This window comes from Gorilla gorilla, chromosome 5 (assembly GCF_029281585.2).
Source record: "Gorilla gorilla gorilla isolate KB3781 chromosome 5, NHGRI_mGorGor1-v2.1_pri, whole genome shotgun sequence".
Lineage (NCBI taxonomy): Eukaryota > Metazoa > Chordata > Mammalia > Primates > Hominidae > Gorilla > Gorilla gorilla.
In genome coordinates, this window is record NC_073229.2 from 186,384,994 (window position 1) to 186,408,680 (window position 23,687).

At 39.9% G+C, this 23,687-nt stretch overlaps 1 protein-coding gene across 4 annotated transcripts in view; it reads right to left on the reverse strand.

Annotated features, from left to right (window-relative positions):
- The window catches only part of PRKN (parkin RBR E3 ubiquitin protein ligase), a 1,379,176-nt gene that overhangs the window by 699,715 nt on the left and 655,774 nt on the right, over window positions 1-23,687 (reverse strand). For all 4 annotated transcript variants that reach the window (XM_055391408.2, XM_019029889.4, XM_055391406.2 and 1 more), the window contains exon 5: window positions 6,609-6,692. In XM_055391408.2, coding sequence (XP_055247383.1) covers window positions 6,609-6,692 — 84 coding nt within the window. The remainder of the gene's footprint in view (window positions 1-6,608; window positions 6,693-23,687) is intronic.

Consider the following 23,687-nt stretch of genomic DNA (forward strand, 5'->3'; position numbering starts at 1 on the left):
TCTTAAAAACAAAAGCAAACCAACCTTTTATTGTTATTAGATACCAGAAAAAAAAAAACCCAAAACATACAGTTCACACATGAAACCATCCTGAGAAATTCTGAGTCTCATTTTCTGTGATTCTAATGAAGTCTAAAACAACAATAAAAACAGACAAAAGAAATGCAGATTCCTTGGAGGATAGTAATTTGATCAAACTAAAACATTATTAAGAAACTTTTTGGACATAAAATACGGAAATGACTTCTGACATAAATCACAATTGCTCAGTATTAGGAGACGTATTTGCTATTAATTTTGTTTCAGTCAACATCTCTCAACAACATGAAATCAGAGGTACAGACCATGAATATTAACTTTCATTCAAACTAACGTTCCAGTTGGCATATACTTAGCCTAAGAGGGAGAAAGTGTGAAAAATAGATTGCATGTTGAGTAAGATGAAAACACTCTATTTATTATACTGAGTTTAATAGTTACATTATTTATTATAGTTCAGGGGATAGTTTTAAGTATCTAATTTCATTTGAAATAAATCTTGGAGTTATTTTAAGAGGTGTTACGCTACTTGTTCTGATAAGAAAAAAAATGTTTGATGTATATGAGTTGAACTCCAGTCAAGATCAAATAATCTAAAAAAGAAAATGTTATCTTACACAACACTTCAGGTAAATTCTGCCTCTGAAAAATAGATGATATATAAAAAATATTATAGCTTGTGTAATAGGAAATCAACACCCCTCAATAAGAATTTCTTTAAAATGACCTTGGTCATTTATTACTTTAAAGAGATCATTTAAATTTTCTTTCTTTTTTATTTGAGGAAATACCCCCATCCTAAACCCTACTGTGTGACTGTCAGGTGTGAGGGAACAGGCAAGGTTCTTGCAGTTGGCTAAGGGGCACCTCATTACCAGAAAAGCACCGCTGAAGCCACAGGTCTCGGAGGGGAGCGTTGGATGACAGTGGAGCTCAGTGTTACGAGTTAGGATTCAGAACTCAGAAATAATGCTCAGGCACTAGGACTTCAGGGTTTTCCTTAGCCTATGTGTGCCCAAGTAAGAGAAACACACATCCCCCAGTACACATACAAACACAAATTATTGTTTTAAGTTTTTAAGGCCAGTGTGTCCAATCTTTTGGCTTCCCTGGGCCACATAGGAAGAAGAATAATTGTCTTGGGCCACACATATAATACACTAGCACTAAAAATAGCTGATGAACTAAAAAAAAAAAAAAAATCTCATAAGAGAGTTTACAAATTTGTGTTGGGCCACATTCAAAGCTATCCTGGGCCGCATACGGTGCCGCTGGTTGAACAAGCTTGGTTTAAGGTATCATAGGTAAATTATAAAATGAAGATTGACACAGAATAACTAAAGTCTTATGCCATATCCAAAGTTGAGTTAATTTCACTAATGAAGAAAATCCTAATTGATTTCATCCCCTTTTTAATCTCAAGCATATATCCTTTGAGCTGACTGGAATTCTTTTTATAAAAAGGTAAGAACTAATGGTATGCTCCCTCCTAAAATAACAGCGATTAGCATAAAGCTGAATTAGGTTCAGGTTTCTCTGTCTAAAGGAGAGTTAGGGTCAAGTTTGTATTTGTACTCTTAAAAACCAAGGGTAAACTTTACTGCTATTTAAAATGATCTACTAAGATTATCTTTAAGGGTATAAATATTAATTAATTAAGAATATATTAGGAACACTGCTATTTTAAGTTCTAAGTACATGGATATTTTGTCTAAGTGATAGAAATTCAAAATTTTAATAACCTTAAAATATATAAAATAAATTATATATAGGGTCCAAAATACTGTCAAAACCTTGACTTTAGAAAATACAGGAGTCAGAGTTTATATTTAGCTGCATTGTGAAAATGCAATCCAGAAAAATGGTTTTAAGAGAGAGTGAAAGAGTTGAGCTCACACTGAACACTTAACTTGGGCTAGCTATTGTCATGGTTAGTGCTCAAACCTTCAGTCCCTTCACTTAACAGACATTGAGTTGGTGTTTATTAAATACAGAAGAAAAAATATAGTTGGATATGATGCTTCCTTTTCCTACCTTGATAAGAATATCTTTGGGTATTTATGATCCTTAATTCCCTGTTTAAATACAAATTTAGCTACACTCCAAATATCTGCTATGTGGTACCCTTTCATTGTTGTTTGTTCCCTTATTTCCATTTAGATCTTAACATTGACTCAGTGATTTGAATGTCCACGTGTAACAGATTTTTAGAGTTATATTTTTGCTATTGATAGTTAAATTTCTTAATGTCCTAAAACACGACCAGTTGTTGATATCCTCCAGTTGCCGAGTGACTGTCTCCTGATGTCGTGGGCTCACTGGTGGTATGAATCGGATGCATCCTTCCTAAGCTTGTACTGCAGGAGCCCTCAACTCCACAGAGACCTGTGTTACTCTCTCTCCCACCATGGTGTTAAACTTATCCACGTATTTTGTTAATTCTGACAATGTTTCCTTAGTACATTTTGAATCCGTGTTACTAAGATCATACCATTTTAAACTGCTTTATCTTCCTGCGTTACTAAACCTTTCTAATCCTCAAAACCTCAAAAGTCTCCTTTTCCTGGGATGCTGAACATATTTTTCCTCAAAACCTCGCATGTCTCCTTTTTTAGTAATGTTTCCACCCTCTCCTGAAAATCTATTTTATGTGCAATTAAAATGGTATCAACAGCATTCTTGAGTTAATACTTGCCTGGATTATTACTTTCCATTCTTTTACTTTCGATGTTTTTCTGCTCACATGTTTTAGGTATGTCTTTTGTAACCTGCATAAAGCCAGATTCTGTTCCTTTAACCCAGTCTAAGAGTCATTGTCTTTTACATTTCAGTTAGTGCATTTCCATTTCTTTTCATTTCTGTTACATGAGGTTTTACTCGTGCCATTTTTGTGTGCGCTACTTAAGTTGTCCCACTTTCCTATATTTCACCCCCTCTCTTTTTTTTTTTCATCTCTCAATTTGGCATTTTGTATTTCAGTTCAATCCCTTGAATGGTTATACTAGACAATGTAGGTTCACCTCTAACTTTGAGGGTTTAATGCTGACAATGACTAGACTGACCAAGTGACTGGTCCAGGAATTGCTTCCCAGGAGGTCCCAAGCCTGACGTTCCAATAAGGGCGGGGAAGATAATGACCTTGGCACAGGGACCATGACCTTTGAGGACATGGCTGGCTGTCTCTCCTGGAGAAGGGGCTTCCTACCAGGCCCAGAGGAGCGTGGTCCATGCGGAGCACTGAAGACCTTTGAACTCGAGCCCTCGCTGGGACTTGAGGCCACTCCCACCTCCCCCCAACCACCGTGGCCACACAGCTGGAGTTGATGAGAAGCCAGGGTACTGAACAGCAAGGACTCGAATCCAGCCAAGACAGGGAGGCCCAGCTCTGAACCTATAAACACATGGTGTTTGGAAAGGCCTGGAGAAGCAGCAGCCATTATTTACTGCCAGAAAATTCACGAGGCAAGTCCCATATGTGTTAGGAGTGTGAGGAACCACACACGTCCTACAAGTGCTGCAATGACAATAAAGCATCCAAAATTCCCCCCTCATTTGGCACCAGGATCTTCTATGCAAAGAAAGGTCTTTTCAGTGCAGGGAAGATGAAGAAACCTGGAGCCAAAGCTGTCGCCTCCTTCAGAATTCCAAAGTCCACACCGCAGAAGGGATTTGTTGGGGAAGCCAGGCTGAGAAAGTTCCCACTCACTCAGCACGGAGAATTCGCACCCAGGAGAGGCCGCCTATGCGAGATTCTTCAGCCACGCTCAGGCCTTAAGCATCCCGAATGCTCACACTGGAGAGATGCCTGGTGAGTGCAATGTGTGAAGAAGCTTCATTTGTCACCTGGAACTTCACAGGCTAACGGGCCTCATGAGCAAAGCCAGCGTGGGGGACTTTCCGCCGCAGGCACACCCTCGGCAGTGCACATCAGAGATGGTCTTAGGGCTGCTGTGCACGCGCCTCTGCATCCTCATTCAGGAACAATGTGTTCCTGCCTGAGAGGCGAGCAGGAGCGTGGCCTTTGTGAGAAAGGCTTCGGTCATGATGCAACCCCATGTCCAGAGCACCCATGCCAAGGGCCATGGGGTGGCCACAAGGGCCACAGAGTTGTGAGGCCTTCGGGGGCGATGATGTACTTTCTGACCTTCCCTGGAACCCAGGGTGAGTTGTCACCCCCAGGGCTGATGGGAAGAAGCCTTCCTTCCTCTCCATCCTGGTGGGGCAGCCGCCGCCCCCACATGATCAAAGAACGCAGCCTCTAGTGTCACCCACACTACCCTGGAGCAAATCCAGACTGTCCTGTGCACAGAACTGGCCTAATCTGGACAAGGGGACCCAAGGGGTGTCGGCTGGAAGCTTCTGGGCAAGGCTTCCTTGTCCCATGGATTTTAAAGTCTCTATGTGACAGCTGTGATGGCTTCAAACAGCCTATGAGTCCCCTTATTTGTGGACTGTGGTATCCAAAGTGGGCAGAAGTTGCCCTAGAACAAATCCCCCAAAGATACCAGGAATGACTGTGTTACTAGATGAGATCGGGCACGTTCAGGGTGGTATGGCCGTAGACAGGAATGACTGTATTATCAAACTCTAATCCTCCATGTTTTCTAAGTTCTCTTTTATATTTTAAATCTATTATGTTCTGGCTGCATTTAGGATAATTTTTTTCAGGTCAAATTTCAGATCTAAGTTCTATTTTCTCTTTTTACCTATGTCTTATCTGCTGTTCAGCACATTTAGTAAACTTTGTGTCAATTATAATTTATATATAATTCTAGAATTTCAGGTGTGTGTGTGCTTGTTTAATTTGACTGGATATTTCCAATCGTTTTGTTTTGTTTTTTTAATCTTTTATTTTTTAAACATATTAAGCATCCTTATACTCTATCCTTGATGATTTCAATTTCTATGTTCTTTACTGTTTTGAATTTTGCTCACTCTTACCACGGCTTGTTTCCACATATATGTTGTGATTTTTCTGATTGTTAATTTATGTTCCTTGAAACACTGAGAAAATTATTTCAGGACTCCTTTGAAAGTACAGGGCTCCTAGAGGATTTGGGCTACTCTCAGCCCAGTACCCAGGACTACAACTCATGACTGACTACATTAAACAACATTCTAGACCCAGGACTTTCTGTGCCGCACAAGAAGAGTGAATATTGGCCCCAAACTCAGGTTTGAGTTATAGATATAACTCTAACATTATACACATAATGTTGTATATATGTATACCATACACATACATAGAATGTTGACCCTAAAAACTTGTAAGCATAAACCCATCGGTTTGTACTTACAAGTTTATAGGGGCAAGATTCTATGTATGTATATATGTATAACATATGTATATATGGAAACATAGATGTATATATAATTATATTATTAGATGCAATTATATCTACATATTATGTACGCTATAATATATACATATTACATTTGTGTACATGTAAACATATGTAATTACACTTAAGAATTCTGCCCTATGAAATACGCACTCTAATTTCATCCCGGTAGGAAACTGGCAAGACTGTGTGATGCCTGAAAAATATGTGAGTGACATACAAGTCATTATCTTTCTTCAGGATTTGGATGAATAAAAATACGTTCGTAGCCCCTAGCCCTAGGCTGGTGGAGAGTGACTGTTTATTGTTGCCCACTGCTATCTTGGTATCCTTCCGATCAGCCAGCAGATTGGCGAGAGAAAGCTCCTCTCATGATTCTCGCTCAAACGCTGTACCTGTTGCTGTTGACAGACTCTGTTCCTTAGAGAAGGTATTAACTGCCAGCTGGCTCTGACAGTTTGGGAACTAACGCTGACATTTGTGTTGGCAGCATAACAGTATTTACAACGCAGGAAATGTATACAGTTAGATTACGACGGAGCCAGCGAGTTTTGAGGTTAAAAAATACAACAATATACATGTTAAGCATGACCATAGTAACAAAATTATCTTAAAAATAAATTCAGAGCTTAGGGGTTCTTTCAGGAAATATCTGCGGTCTATGAAACATATGGTATATACGTGCAAAGAGAGAAAGGATTACAAAGAACAGAGGATGGTAATTCAATTACATCGCCGGCCACCCATACTATATTTTGTAATAGTCCACTATGTCAGAAAATTACTAAAGAAAGGTAGAAGTAGATAAAGCAGAAAAAAAAATCAATTTTGAATGATGGGGAATATAAATATAAAATATCACTGGAGCAGGAGAGAAGGTGAATCTCATGCTTCTGTAATTTTTCTTTTGGAGGCTCTGCACTGGCTCTCCTTTTCTCACCTCTCCTTTTCCTTCTATGGATATAACTTTGCAATGAGTTTAAATTGGCACATTTCCACACGGTCCCCCCAAATGATTAAGTCACTAGGAAAGTGACCCTGAAAGGCAGGGGCACAGGTTGGATTTTTGGTGAATGTAATTAACCTATTTAAATATCATAACACTTTTGGTAAACATTATTAGATGGAAGAACAGTCAGTTGACATTTTGTCTCTAATTTCCTAGCAAATAGTGAAGATGTCATCATTTTCTTGCAATAAGAGGAATGAATGTGACCAGGTACTTACTGCACTAGTCCCAGGGCAGTGTGGGGATTGGCATTCACCACTCATCCGGTTTGGAATTAAAACATCATCCCAGCAAGATGGACCCTTGGGAAGAAACAACAATATATGCTTATATGAGTTATAATAGAAATGTACTCCTTAAGACATGCTTCCACTTATATTATAAAATAATAGTGAAATTAGTGTGTAGTCCAATGATTTTCAAAGTGTGGTCTGCAGACTCTGGGGGTCCCCCTGACCCTTTCAAGGGATGTGCTAGGTCAAAACTATATTCATCAACATACAAAGACTATATTTGACATTTTGCTCCAAATCTGTTCATTTTCCACTTATAGCCTCCCCGTAGGGCTGAGGTTAAATGCACCTTACTAGAAAGGCCATCCCTGACTTTGCTCCACTTCTGTGTCTGCCCTTTCAGGCTTCCTTTGCTTCATAATAATTATTACTACCGACCCCACCCAACCCAGCCATGCAGTGTCCCAGCACAGAGCAAGGGCTGTCTGTCCCTAGTGACCACAGCTACACAAAAGCCAACTTGGTCTACTCTGTTTCCTGAGGCATCCCAGCACCTAGAGGAGGGCCTGGCATCGAGGGGGTGCTCAGCAAGCTTCCCTAGGCATCAAAGAAATAAAAATTCAATAAAAGCAACACTTCTTTTAAATTAGAGAAGATCATTTAAAATGAAATATCAGTGTCAATTATTGCATTCCTCTTGGAAAGCAAATCAGTAAAAAGCCTCACAAGCATTCAACTGGTTCATAACTTTTTGACTAAATTTTAAGAAATCGGGCTGTGAACGGTGGCTCATTCCTATAATCCCAGCACTTTGGGAGGTTGAAGGGGGCGGATCACCTGAGGTCAGGAGTTCAAGACCGGTCTGACTAACATGGCGAAACCCTGTCTGTACTAAAAATACAAAAATTAGCTGGGTGTGGTGGCATGCGCCTGTAATCACAGCTACTCAGGAGGCCAAGGTAGGAGAATCGCTTGAATGCAGGAGGCAGAGGTTGCAGTGAGCCGAGATTGTGCCACTGCACTCCAGTCTGGGTGACATAGCAAGACTCCACCTCAAAAAACAAACAAACAAAGAAACAAAAAAACAAAAGCAAAAGGCAGATAGGGGAGAGGGCACAGGGGATAAGGAGCAGCAAATTTCCAGATCCTCAAATCTTCTAAACAGAAAGTTCAGACCATCTACTTGGAAACAAAAATCAAAACAGAATGTTTAAATTGCAGCAATACCTTCAATTTCAACCTAAAATTCAGTGCCTGACCTAATTATCAATTAAATGGGAGAATGGGAAAAAGTGGCTTGGGGAGATATAAGTTGGAAAGTTGGCTTGTATGTCTGTGAGGGCTCAGGGTTCAGGAAATGATCAGATGCCTGAGGAAAGCCCCAAGTGGCAGCCTGGACCTCCTCACCGTGGGTGGAGCAGTGAGGTGGCCACGGGAGGGGCGGAGTAAGAGGTGGGTTGTCTCCCCAGCTGTGACACAGAAAGAAGGAGGAGGGAGGGTGGCATCAAGGGCTGGAGGAGATTGACAGAGCTTCCGGGAGACGTGGTATGAGGCCAGTGCCCAGTGCAAGGCAGAAGGTTAGGACTCGGGGACAGAGGCTGTGGTGATTTTACTACCGACGACGTTAGGACGTAGCTAGTGTTTAAGCTGTAGGAGCTAAATCGGTCATCACAAGGCCCATCTCTGCTTCAGGAACCAGTGCAGAGCCACCCTGGCACTTTGTAGCAGATGCTGAGGAAAATGCCGTGGGAGGTGGGCAGGGGGTCACAGCCACCCCTGCCAGCCTGCAGGAGTGCTCCCTCCCTCCCTCCTTTACCATCACATGTGTGCACACACACATGCATGCCACACACTCACACATACATGCACATACCACACACACTCAGGCATGCACGCACACAGGCATGCACGCATACAGCATGCCACACACCACACATGCATAAACACACCACATACATACACGTGCACACACATCCCACACACCTCACACACCCCACACACATATACCCACATGCATGCATGCACACCAAGACACACCACACATGCATAAACACACCACATATGTACATGTGCACATATATCCCTCACACCCCACACGCCTAACACACCCCACACACATACATCCAAACATGCATGCACACCAAGACACACCACACATGCATAAACACACCACATATGTACATGTGCACATATATCCCTCACACCCCACACGCCTAACACACCCCACACACATACATCCAAACACATGCATGCACACCAAGACACACCACACATGCATAAACACACCACACACACTCACACGCACACACACACAATACCACACAGCACACAGGCATACACATACTACATACACTCACACACTCATGCATGCACACATGCACTATTCTAGAGAAAAGCAGGGGACGCAGAGCAGTTCTCCAGGCCTGAGCCGTACCTGAAACAGACTGAGCCATTTGACGGAGGCTCTTTACCCCAGACTTCAAAAGGAGCTGCATCTGGGATCCACCGATCATTAACCCAAAGGCCACTGCTTAATATGGAGGTAAATTTGCAGAAGAGTTCTAGCAGGACTGAAGCTGCGATGGTTTGAAAAGCCTGCTTTCAAGCTTGGCCCTTGGCTGGCATCTGGGAATGTGAATTTTGGAAGCGTCCACATCATTCCCTTACTGCTACGGATGGTGTGCAGAGCCTGAACTGTCTGCACAAACCATGGCTATGCGCAACATCTTCTCACCCTCGGCAAGGCTGGAATTTTGATAAGCCCCAGGCAGAGGTGTCTGCATGACCAGTTCCCACTAAAATTGCTGGGCACTGACTCTCCATTGAGCTTCCTGGCAGACAACACTTCACACGCGTTATCACAACTGAGTGCCTCTCGAGTGACCACTGGGGGAGGACTTGCCTGTGGTTTCCCCTAAACTCCTCCCCCTGGGCCTTTTCCCCTCGCTTCATATCCTTTTGTTGTAGTGAATCTTAGCTATGTGTGTGACAGGACAGCAAGTCCTGCAGGCTCTCCTGCTGAATCACTGAATCTGGAGGGGGGAGGTGGTCTTGGGGGCCCAGGACATGACGACATAGGATTGGTGATCAAGGCAATGTTCTCCCAGGCACATAGGAGGGTCGGGGCTCATCATTAATATCACACCAGTCACAAAGAACAAGCCGTTTCATTTTCTTTGCACATCCCACTGTATTCACGATAATGGAAGCACTTATGTGATTTTCAACTTTAGAGTAACACTGTTAAAACTGAACAGAGGATGTTAATTATGATTATGTAACCAAATATATATGTTATTCAGCTTGGGCAATATAAAAGTAAAAACAGAAATGTGAGGACTTGGAAGGCAGAAGTGAGGCTGGAGAGAAAACAGAAAAGTGCTGATGAATTCCCTGACCTGCCAAGCTGTTTTTATTAGAAGGTTGTCTGCACCTTTGATTTTTAAACATGTGCATATATTCACTTGATAAAAGTTACAAATGTATAGAAATAAAAGAGAGGAAAAGAAATGATAACTACGACCTTGATCACGTTCATCAGCCTCATTTTTCCGGCTTAAAGTGAGAAATTCAGTGGAGATAAATGTGGCTACAATGCAGTCTGCTACAATGAATACACTTTTTAATGTGAGGACCTTTCTTACTCCTATACAAAAACTTTGAACTATAATTGCTTTAGCCATGCAACTTCTGGAACACTGTGTACGACGATTAGGCAATTTAGGTTTTATATTTTCTAAAATATGACAGGAACAAAGTTAAAGGTGCTTTGTAATGGTATAGATTCACTGGGACATTTGTTTCTATTTTCTGGATAGTCATAACATTCATACTAACAGTGTGAGTAGTATGGATAAATTAGCATGTCTATTTTATTATATTGAATTCCCATATTCAACAGAGGATTTTAATTATGATTATTAAATATATATGCAATGTACAAATTACATGGCAAATTGCAAATCCTTTGAGGGGAACCCAGAGGGCACATCTTGCCCCTTTGTTTGTTTTAATGTCTGTTTCTCTGTAGGTTGTGGTTTGTTCTACCTTTACGGACACTACAAATCAGATTTCTCTCTTTTTTAGACAATTAGGAAAACTTCAGAGTCAAATTTGTGGACCAGCTCTTGCAATTTTACATAAATCATAATACACACTTCGTTTACCAAAATTACCCTTGGCTTCATATTACTTTCCTTTGATCCCTTTCCTCATCTAATTTAATTTTTCCTGGTTTTCATCTGCATGTATCCCTGCAAGCTTGTCACATCATTCTGAAACGAGTCAGGGGATAATTAGGTAATTGTCGGGCCTTGTGATGTAACCTGACTGACAGCTCTAACAGGAGCAGTGCTCCCTGGGATGGTAGGTCATCTCGCCTCCAGGGACAAGGTGATCTCTGGCCAGATGCCTGTGCCGAGCTCTGGCTCTCATACTGTGGCTGGTGGCAATTCCCAGTGAACCACACTGTGCTTGAGGCACCGAAAAGTGCCTGCGTTTAAAAGAAATCCATTTCGCTGTGGTTAACCATTAACTAAATGGGACAATATTGCTTCTCTTCTCTGGAAGTTTTTTCTGACTGACTCACGACACATGCAATGGTCAATAACACACCTACGTGGCAACAGCCAAGAAAGAGCACTAATAGGCCTGGCATGGTGGCTCATGCCTGGAATCCCAGCACTTTGGGAGGCTGAGGCGGATGGATCACCTAAGGTCAGGAGTTCAAGACCACCCTGGCCAACATGGTGAAACCTTGTCTTTAATAAAACACAAAAATTAGCTGGGCATGGTGGCAGGTGCCTGTAATCTCAGCTACTTGGGAGGCTGAGGGAGGAGAATCGCTTGAACCAGGGAGGCAGAGATTGCAGTGGGCCGAGATCACGCCACTGCACTCCAGCCTGGGCGACAGAGTGAGACTCTGCCTCAACAAGAAAAAAAAAAAAAAAAAAAAGAAGGAGCACCAATAATTAAATGCAGGAATTAGGGCCCAGTTATATTTTGTTTCACAGAGTAAGACTTCTTACCTCAAAGTCTAGAATTCAGTGAGACTTTTCTGTGCATATCACAGATGTTTATTTTTTCATATTTAAATTTTTACTGCCCTAATAGCAACTAAAATATTTATGGAACAATTCCCGTAATTGCCACATCAGGTACTATGTTATCTGACAAATTCGTGTGTTTTACAGAGACATTATAGAAAACTCATTCACACATTCTTCTTGATTTCAAACCATAACACAATGGTGTAAGTAGTAAAACTGAATGGAATTCTTTTGAATCTGGGACTTTAACACAGTAAAATAGATATGCTAGTTTATGCAGCTGCTCACACTAATAGTGTGAATGCTATGGCTATCCTGAGAGTAGAAACAACTGTCCAAGTGAATTTATACCCTTACAAAGCAGATTTAACTGTGCTCCTGTCAAATTTTGGAAAATATAAAACTTTAATTGCCTAATCATTGAACACAGTGTTTTAAGAGTTGCATGGCCAAAACAATTATAGTTAATAGTTTTTAAATAGTAGCAAGAAAGGTCTTCAGATTAAAAAGGACTGCAAAAATGCATGGGAGTAGAAGGGAGCTATGGACGATAATACGTCAATTAGAGAAGCAAAACCACTATTTCATCCCTCAAATCTACCGAATTAGAGAAAGATATCTGAATAAAATGTCACATAATCTAACAGGAAAAATTTGGCTGGTTTTTAGAGAACGTTCTCTTTTTTTTGCCTAGTAATGACGGCAACCAAGAAAAATATATAAATTATTTTAGCAACACTAGCAGGGTGAGGAAACCATGGGCTGCTGGCCAAATCCCACCTTATACAGACTCTGTGATAAGAAATGTTTTCATGTTTGTTAATAGTTGAAAAGCATAAAAAGAAGAATGTTTCGTGACACATGAAAACTATGAGAAATTTAAAATTCATTGTCCATAAAGTTTTATTGGCATATAGCCACATAGAGCATGGTTGCTTGTATGCTACAATGAGCTGTTGCAACACAGACCTCATGAACCACACAGCCTATCACGTTTACTATCGGGCCCTTTACAGAAAAAACTTGCCAACCCCTGATCTACAGCAAATTAAATTTTCCAAACTCATACTGAAAAGTACTCTTTTATTTTTAATATTGTGGCGGCACTTTGGCTAACATATAATCGCATATGTTTGTATGAGTAGGTATGTCCTGGGTCTCAAGTGAGAAATTACAATGAAAACCTTAGTGCTGTTGACCTGAGAATTCCGAGAAGACGGTGATAGAGAAGCAGCAGTTGAATCCTGGGATTCATCAAATTGTTTGCATCAGTAAGTGGAAAATGACAACTAGAGATGGCATTTGAGGATTGGTCCTGACTAATGTTACTGTCTATAGAATAGCGTGAAGCAAATATTATCTAAACACGTCTATATGATGCATGTAAATCAGAAATACAGAAAAATGACCCAACAGAGGGAAAGCATTGATAAAATCTGTAACATGTGGGTTTTAAAATTTATTTTCAAAAGTTCTAGAACTAATAATCTGAAAGCCATTTTGGCTATGTCTTTCAATGCCCAGAAAAGTGGAAAATTGAAGTATGTAACTGACTAATTCATATCCAAATATTACTCAGACACAGCCCAGACTGACAAAACAAAATAACTATTTTTCTTGAGTTATCTAAATAAATGCTATAATCTGCTCATCATATGTGAGTATATGCATTGATGCTTAAAATAAATTGCTAATTCTATTTTCCAAAATGTTAATAGAAAACCACGGCATTTACAGTTTTTGAAAAATGTTATTTAATAGTAATTTTACTTAAACTATACTTACCCTATTATCTCATCTTGTCATCAAATATGAAGGATTTCAAATATTCTCTTGAAAAATCCACAAACATTTAAGCCACATAATTAAGTGTAAGGGACTAAAATAATTTTGTAAATCATACTAAGGACATAATACAACAACAGCAAAACTATCTTGTAAAAAGCTGTACCCAGAAGCTTGAGTCCTCCCTTGATGCTTTTCTATCTGTGTCTGCAACAAAATGATACAAATAAGGAGCTTTGAAGTTCACAAACCTGTTGTATTTCATTTCTACCAATGACTAAACTATATGTTCCCGAGCTAGTTGCACGGACCCATTCCAAACTTAGTACTCTTCATCTGAAAAGTAAGGAATTAAATACCTACTTCACAGAGTGTGCATGAAGATTAAATGAAACAACACAAATACAAATAACACCGTGCAAAGGCAACACAACAAACGCCTTTACACAGTTCCTGGCACATAGAGAGTTAAAAAAATGGCAACTGTTACAAGTATTATTTCTTATTTCTCAAAATAGAACTCCCTGAAGAGGGTTACTTTTGGTTTAGTAAAAACTGAGCAGTAAGAAGCCCTTTCCAAGGGACCTGGACCCACGGCCCAGTGGGTTTCTGAATTTATCCTTTTTCTCAATTTCCCTACTATCCAGCCCTCCCCAGGATCATGTCACTTTCTACAGCATGCTGTTTATAACTCTTCTAAAGCATGTATCGCCCTCTGTCATATAGTAGACACTGACACTGTTCTGAGCATCCACCCTCCTTCATTTGATTTAAAGATCCTACACTGTCACAAAGCCAAGCACAGTGCCGTGGTTAGAGCAGCAGCATAATAAATGCAATCATTAAATAGTAAGCAGGAAAAACAACGAAAAAAATTCGTTAAACCAAAATATTCATCCACTTACCAAGTATTTATTGTTGCTCTTAAACCCTGAGACTGCAGTTATAAAAAAGAGAGAATAATCGCTTTTCTTGTAGACTTTCTATAGTAGCTACAAAAAAATGGTATTACAAATGAACCAATCACATCCATTAAAATGAGTAAGATTTTTGAAAATGCCCATGTCAAAGACGGGCAAGTTGGAAGACAACTGGAATATACACACTGTTGGTGCAAATGGAAAATAGTATAGTCACTGCTGAAATCTACTAGGCATTCTTTTTTTAAAGTAAACATAAAAGTAACATGTGACTCAGTTATTCTACTCTTAGGTAGTCATGTGAGATAAATGAAAATATATCCACACAGAATGTTGCAGGCAAGTGCTCCTAACAGTTTTATTCATAGCAAATGTAAACTGGAGGGCACCCACATATCTATGAAATATTTCATCTGACTGGATAGAAAGACGTAGTATAACTATTCAGTGGATGACTACTCAAGAATAAGCAGTGTCCTGTTACCTATAAATGCAACAACATTAACAATTCTCAAAATCAGCCTGAGTGAAAGAAGCCAAACATGGAATATGTGGCATGATTCCATGTATATGAAATGCAGAGGTCGCTTGGGGCTGGGAGCACAGAGTGGGAACAAGCCACATAAACACATAAGGGTTATTTTGGGGGTTATGGGCTGAACTGCATCCCCTCAAAATTTATGTTTAAGTACTAACCCCCAGTTCCTCAGAATGTGAATGCATTTGGAGATAGGTCTTGACAGAGGTAATTAAGTTAAAACGAGGTCATTAGGGCGAGTCCCAATCCAATATGACTGATGTCCTTAAAAACAGAGGAAAGGCCATGTGAAAATATGGGGAGAAGGTGGCCATCTGCAAGCCAAGGACAGGGGCCTTGGAAAACACCAAGCCTGCTGACACACGTTGATCTCGACTTCTAGCTGCCAGAAATGTGAGAAAATACATTTCTATTGTTTACGCTTTCCAGTCTGGGGTATTTTGTCATGGCAGTCCTAGCAGACAAATATAGAGGGTATGGAAATGTTCTTTATCATGACTGTGCTGGTGGCTTTATGTTGTTATGTACTTGTCAGAACTCCTCAAATTGTACCCTTCAAATAGAGAAAGTCTATTTACACAAATTATTCTCAATAAAGTGGGTAAGGAAAAAAATGAACTGAGAAGTTGACAAGGAAACTCAATAAGAGACAGAGGATCTCTGTAGCAAATGTTGCTTGAAAAACTGAATATAAATATCTCACTCCCTACAGAAAGCAAATGGGAACTTCTTTATAACCTTGGAACAGGTAGAACTTCCTTGTAAGGATACAGAAGGCTCTAATCCCACATAAAGGAATCTATATATTGAATTTCAATGAACATTAGAGCTCATCAAAAACACTAAAATATGACTATGCAAGCCACAGACTTGGGAAAATATTAGTAATACATATAATTGTAAAATAAGTAATCTCAGAGCTTATAAAGAGCTAATATAAAGGACACATTAATAATACAGACATAAACACACCAGTTAAAAATAAGCAAAAACCTTGAACAGGCTATTCACAAAACAAGATGTATAAGTGGCCAATAATTATATAAAACGATGGTCAACATCATTAATAACAGGGAAAATACAAGTTAAAATCACAAGATATAATTTCACTTGATTTCACATTTTAGCCACTATGATAATACTAAATGTCGGTGAGGATAAAGATTAACAAACGCTCTCATATATCATTGGTTGAAATATAAAACAACCACTTTGAAAATGGTTTTGGAATTTCTTTCTTTTTTTTTTTTTGATACAGAGTTTCACTCGGTCGCCCAGGCTGGAGTGCAGTGGTGCGATCTCCACTCACTGCAAACTCTGCCTCCCGGGTTCAAGAGATACTCCTGCCTCAGCCTTCCAAGTAGCTAGGATTACAGGCATTTGCCACCACACCCGGCTAATTTTTGAATTTTTAGTAGAGACGGAGTCTCACCATGTTGGCCAGGCTGGTCTGCAACTCCTGACCTCAAAAGATCCGCCTGCCTCGGCCTCACGTAGTTCCGGGATTACAGGCAAGAGCCGCAGCGCCCAGCCCTGGAATTTCTTATTACGTTAAACATATAGTTAAACTATGACTCAGCACTTTCACTCCAAGGTGTTGGTCCAAGAAAAATGAAAATATACACACACACACAGCAACATAGACTCGTACAAGAATCTAACATCACAGCCTTACTCATGTTAACCCAAACCTGGAAACAAGCAAATGTCATTTGACAGTGACTAGAATAAACCATGGGGTATCACATAGTAGCAGACTCAGAAATGAAAAGAGAGCTACTGAGTCACACAACCACACGGATGAGTCTCGAAACAAAACACCATATTTACCGAAAGGAGCTGGCCATAGAAAAGTGTGTATTATATGATTCCATTTATATGAAATCCAGCAAAAAGAAAGATTAATCTATGGCGATAAAAATCAGAAGAGGTTATCTTTGGAATGGGGAGGTACTGACTGGAAAAAGAGATAAGGGAACTTTCTGGAAATGTTCTACATTTTGACTGGGGTAGTAGTTACATGAGTGTATATAACTGTCAAAGCTTTTAGAATTGACACAGTGCATTGTGTAGAGTGTAAATTGTTCTATAATTTAAAATAATAGACTGAATCTCCTATCCTATCCTTCAGTGATTTCCTCTTAGCTTTTGGAAACAATAGTCTGTCATTTCTGTTATAAGATAATCCAAGCCACTGCCAATCAACACAAAAGACTAACCAGTCCTAGGGCTTTGAACTGGTTACTAACCTTCATCATCACGCTACAAAACTCTTAAAGTCAAGGACTGTGTCCTACATATATCTATGTGCTTTGCTGTGAATAGATAAATGTTTTACCTAAACATAGTGAATACACAAGAATAATTAAGTCAGGCTTTAATTTTCTCATCTGTAAAATAATGAAAACTGAAAAATCTGTGTTTTCAAAGTTACATTTTCTTTTAAGCAGGGTATTTTCATTACATGAAATTGTCTATAGTAACCAAATACATAAAACAAATAAAGCTGACCCAATGTGGCTGAAGAAGAAGGACGAGTCCCCAGAATTCTCATTAATGGCCTCTTTTCTCTTTGTCCCATGTGATGCCCTTAAGGGCCCTCCCCACAGAAAACAATTTGAAACCCTAAAAGTCTCTTGCAATAATACATCATGGGAATGCTCAGAGAAAAGTCCACAGTGGTAAAGAATCTGGCAGAAGATGGTTGAATCAAATTGTATTAGGGTTCTTCAGAGGGGCAGAACTAATAGGATCTATGTGTATATGAAAGGGAGTTTATTAGGGAGAATTGGCTCACATGATCATAAGATGAAGTCCAAGGATAGGCCGTGTGCAGGCTGAGGAAGAAAGAAGCCAGTAGTGGCACAGTCCAAGTCCAAAAGCCTCAAAAGCAGGGAAGACAACAGTGCAGGCTTCAGTCTGTGGCTGAAGACCTGAGAGCCCCTGACAAACCACTGGTGTAAATCTAAGAGTCCAAAGGCTGAAGAACCTGGAGTCTGATGTCCAAGGGCAGGAGGAATGAAAACATCCAGCATGAAAGAAAGATGGAAGCCAGAAGACTCAGCAAGCCAGCTTATCCCAATTTCTTTGGTTTGCTTTGTTCTAGCCATGGGGGCAGCAGATTGGATGGTGCCTACCCACATTGAGGATGGGTCTTCTTCACCCAGTCCACTGACTCGAATTTCAGTATCCTCTGGCAACACCCTCACAGACATGCCTTGAAACAATTTTTTTCTTTTTCTTTTTTTGGTCAATTTTTTTTTAAAATTATATGTTAAGTTCTAGGGTACATGTGCACAACGTGCAGGTTTGTTACATATGCATACAGGTGACATGTTGGTTTGCTTCCCCCATCAACTCATCATTTACATTAGGTATTTCTCCTAATGCCATCCCTCCCCCAGCCCTCCACCCCATGACAGGCCCCAGTGTGTGATGTTCCCTGCCCTGTGTCCAAGTCATCTCATTGTTCAATTCCCACCTATGAGTGAGAACACGTGGCGTTTGATTTTCTGTCCTTGTGATATTTTGCTGAGAATGATGGTTTCCAGCTTCGTCCATGTCTCTGCAAAGGACATGAACTCATCCTTTTTTATGGCTGCATAGTATTCCATGGTGTATATGTGCCACATTTTCTTAATCCAGTCTATCATTGATGGACATTTGGGTTGGTTCCAAGTCTTTGCTATTGTGAATAGTGCTGTAATAAACATACGTATGCATATGTCTTGATAGTAGCATGATTTATAATCCTTTGGGTATATACCCAGTAATGGGATTGCTGGGTCAAATGGTGTTTCTAATTCTAGATCCTTGAGGAATCGCCACACTGTCTTCCACAATGGTTGAACTAATTTACACTCCCACTAACACTGTAAAAGTGTTCCTATTTCTCCACGTCCTCTCCAGCATCTGTTGTGCCTGGAAACAATTCTTTACCAGCTATCTAGACATCCTTCAATCGAATCAAGTCAACACCTAATACTAACCATCACACAAATCCTTAAAAGGCCATCCTTTATTTTCTCTCTCTCTCTTTTAAGGAAACACATATTAGCTGTGGCTAACATATATGTTTATTAGAACACATATATTATGCTCTTTGCTATGGTCTAGATATGTCCCCTAAAATTCATGTGTTGGAAACTGAGTTCCTAATTGCAACAGTGTTAGGAGGGGGGCCTAATGGAAAGCGTTTAAGTCATAAGGGCTCCACCTGCATGAATGGATCAATACCCCTAAGAAAGGAGCTTGCAGGAGTGGGTTCTCTTTCTACTGCTCTTCGACCATGTGAGGACACACTGTTCCTCCCTTCTGGAGCACATAGAATTCAAGGTGCTATCTTAGAAGCAAAGAGACCAGGCCTTGACCTGCCGGGGCCTTGATCCAGAATTGTGAGAAATAGATTTCTGTTCTTTTTAAGTTACTCAGACCCAGGAATTCTAATATAGCAGCAAAAAAAGAACTAAGACATTCTTAAAATACTTAATTGAATCACTGATACAGATCACATGACATTATCCAGGTGAAACAGACATTTGTCTTTATGTTGTGGCAGAAGCTTTCAGTTGTCTCCTCTCTTCTTTTATGGTAATAGAATTTCTGATTTATAGCTGAGCATATGACTCCCTGGAAAAATGACTCTACCTCCCAGCTTCCCTTGCCTGACTGGCCATGTAAGTGATGACCAACGGGATATAACAGAGGTATCCTGTGGAAACTTCTACTTGTCCTTTTCTTCATCCATTTTTTTTTCTCTCCTGTTTGTAATATACATAGTGCATCTTAAACCACAAGTTCAAGGTTATACAACATAGAGCAACAATATAGAAAGAGTCTGGGTTCCTGTCATCATGAAGTGCCACAGCAGCCTTGAACCACCTATCTAAACTTTTACATGAGAGAAAAACTGAACTCTCACATTACATAAGTCACTGTTACTTTGAATTTTTAAGATATTCACTGTCAAATCCAATGGTCATTATTATTACAATTAAATTAACTTTGTTTTGATAGAAAAATCAATGGAGCACACAAAACAGTAGCAATATTCTATGATCTAAGAAACAAACAAGAATTTTCTTTCACATACATGAGGATGTTGACATAGGAAGATACATAAGTCTTTTGGAAGACAAAAGTAAAATATTACTTATAATACATCAGGGAATAAGACCTTATTTATAAGTTCATGAGTTTCTACAATTACAGAAGTTGACCACAAAACCCAAACTTTTAAAAAAGCATTGATCATTTTGATGAAAATCTTTACCAAATGTGTTCTATAGTCCATCCTTATTTCAGCAGATTACATGCGACATGCACATGATGACTTAGCTTTCTAAAAAGAGCAATGGTATAACAAATATATGCCACTTGCCAGAAGCCATAGTTAATACCATATGTACCTCATCCCTAGTGACCTATAAACAAAACAAGGTGGGCAGTACCACAGCCTTTTTTACAGATGGAGAGACTAAGGCTTGGAGATGCTAAGAGATATGTCCAAGGCTACAAGTTTACAAAGTAACAAAGTCCATTTATCATAAAAGTATTTGTTGTTTTGTTCACTTTTCAGACACAGTTTTAAAAAATACATGTCAAATAAATAAGCATTTTTATTTACTGTTTTACCATGAACTACAGTGAAATCCTTGCTAACTGTATCTCTTTCCTTCAGAGGCCGATGTCAGACAGATGTCACCATCATGTCAGGATGGTGGACACTTTCCTATCTGGTGGGTAGGAAATCAGTAACTACATTTACTAATTATGAAAACACCACCAAGTTAAGATTTTGTTACAAGACATGTGTACGGACATACATTTTTGGAATATATGTCAATATCTCTACACTCCATTGGCCTCTTTGCTTATAACCTGCTTTTCATTTAGTTATTTCCTGAGTGTTGTAGGTGTTTTTCTTTTAAAGTCTTTATTATCGACAGGTTTTTCCAGGTACATTACTTCATTTATCTCAGAAATCATATGAGACATTATACTTGGCATTTCTTTTCTATTGCTGTGTAACAAATAACCACAATTTTGTTGCTTAAAACAACATGCTTTTATGATCTCACAGTTTCTGTGGGGCACGGCCTGGTGTGACTTCTGCTCAGAGTCCCATGAGGCCCAGTCAAGATGTCGGCTGGGCTGCTTTCTTCCCTGGAGACTCCATTACAGCAAAACTAGCTTCTAAGCTCTCTCAGGCTGTTGGCAGAATTAACTTCTTTGCAGCTGTCATTACAAGGGCCTCGGCTTTCTGCTGCCTGTTGGCTGGAGGCCTCCTGCCGTTCCTTGCCATGTGGGCTTCCTCACCTTGGCAGTTCACTTCATCAAGTCAACAAGGAGAGGGTCTGCTCCAGTCTCCACTGAATCCATCATAAGTAATATCGTCAGGGGAAGTCGTAGATAACATAATTGGCACAGTCAGGGAAATCAAATCACTTTTGCTGTATTTTCTTGGTTAGAGAAAGCAATTTCACATGAGCATGTACAGGAGGTGGTGGGAGGTCACTGGGCCGGGGGGGTGGGGGTCACCTTCATGTCTGTCCATGCCCCGTTTAACAAATTAGGAGAAAGAGCTTTCATAAAATTAAAGTTTCAGAAATGGTAACTCAATATATAATATTAGTTGTCAAGTGCTCAGGCTATTTTTCAAAAATATAAACACATGTTTCAGTTTAGGTATGTGAATATTTGAACACTTCCTTGGAGTCCTCCTTTTAAAATTTCAAATAAGTCATTTTATAGCTTGGGAGATGATATGGTTTGGCTGTGTCCCCACCCAAATCTCAGCTTGAATTGTATCTCCCAGAAATCCCACGTGTTGTGGGAGGCACCTAGAGGGAGGTAATAGAATCATGGGGGCTGGTCTCTCTCGTGCTATTCTCATGATAGTGAATAAGTCTCATGAAATCTGATGGGTGTATCAGGGGTTTCCACTTTTGCTTCTTCCTCATTTTCTCTTGCCACCTCCATGTAAGAAGTGCCTTTCACCTCACGCCATGATTCTGAGGCCTCCCCAGTCATGTGGAACTGTTAAGTCCAATTAAACCTCTTTTTGTTCCCAGACTCAGGTATGTCTTTATCAGCAGTGTGAAAATTGACTAATACAGGAGATATTAAGAAATAAATACCAGATGTAACCAGAAACTGAGTTTCTGTTTATTCTGGCATGTTAAACTTTACAAGATTAGAATATGTTACACAAACAGAAACATGTTTTGCTTTAATGAGTGTATATATTCCTTTCTAACTTGAATTTATTCCCTACGATTTCTTAGAGCAAGAACGTATTATAGAAGCAGTTAACTAAAAGGCTCACTACGGTTAATTCTGCAGAAAGAAATAGAAGTTTACAGAAGTTAATTCTGCAGAAAGAAATAGAAAGGATTAATTGTTCCTAAGTAAGCCAAGTTATCTCTACAAATTGTTTAAAACAAATATTAGAAGGAAAACAATAATTAAGAGAAGATCTTAAGACACCTAATCTAGTTCTTATTAATATTTTTCATTTCTGATTTTGATATTATATGAATAATAAAAAATCCCTCATTTGAAAAAACTTTATACGGTATACAGGACGCAAGAGAGGCAAAAATGATTTTTGTAAATTCCAGCCAGTCTCCAAGAGACTATGATCATAATAAAAGCAATGGCAATGGCATCACCTTGCATTAGTATAAAACAGGTTTGTCTACAAATCGCTTTCACATGCCCCAAGCCAACCTTGATTTCCAGTGAAAATCTGTTAATGCTGTGTTCTATAGAGCTCTGAGCCACACACGGATTACTTGGTCATGTGTTGATAATTTGTTCATGTGTAACTGCAGAACTGTTTCCCAACAAAACCCTGGCCCCAGCCCAAGTATTCACTGGGTTCTCACATGTAACTACTTGGGTATATCTTGATGATTACATCATGCATTTTCATAAGAGTATCCATTTTATCTAATGATTTGTTAATCATCAAAACAAGGATCTTCCCTCATTTTGTAATAGAACAACTGAAGTCCATGCTTTTCTTGGAAAATATACTCATATTTTAGTAAAAGTTTGATCACAAGGCGGGGCAGAGTTAGCTAGGTAAGTTTGACTCTGCTCTATGTGGGGTCAGCTTGGATGGTTCAGTGGGACTGAACGGTTTCTTTTCAACGTGGCTCTTTTGCATGGCCGAGTGGATGCTGAATATAAGCTGAGGTCAGTGGGCTGGTGTTCTTAGTTCTTCTTAACAAGGGGGTGCCCTAGAGCAGTGGTCCCCAACCTTTTTAGTTGTCTGTCATTGTCAACATGCACAGGTTTGACGGAAGACAGTTTTTCCAGGGACCCAGTGGGATGGTTTCAGGATAAAACTGTTCCACCTCACATCATCAAGCATTAGATTCTCATAAGGAGCTTGCAACCTAGATCCCCCGCATGCACAGTTCACAACAGGGTTCTCACTCCTAGGAGAATCTCATGCTGCCACTGATTTGACAGGAGGTGGAGCTCGGGCTGTAATGCTCGCTCACCTGCTGCTTATCTCCTGCTGAGCAGCCTGGTTCCTAACAGGCCACCCCTGCTGGCCCAGGGCTTGGGCACCGCTGCCCTAGGGCACAGTAGGTGCTTTCTAAAGGTGACTACCCTAAGAGAGAGGAAGTAGAAACTTCCAGTTTCTTAAGGCCTGAGCCTGGAAATGGGCAGAGTGTCATTTCTAACATGTTCTATTAGTGAAGCAGTCACAGAGCTCAGATTTGCTAAAAGAGGTTGGTATTTAAAGAAAATAATTCTA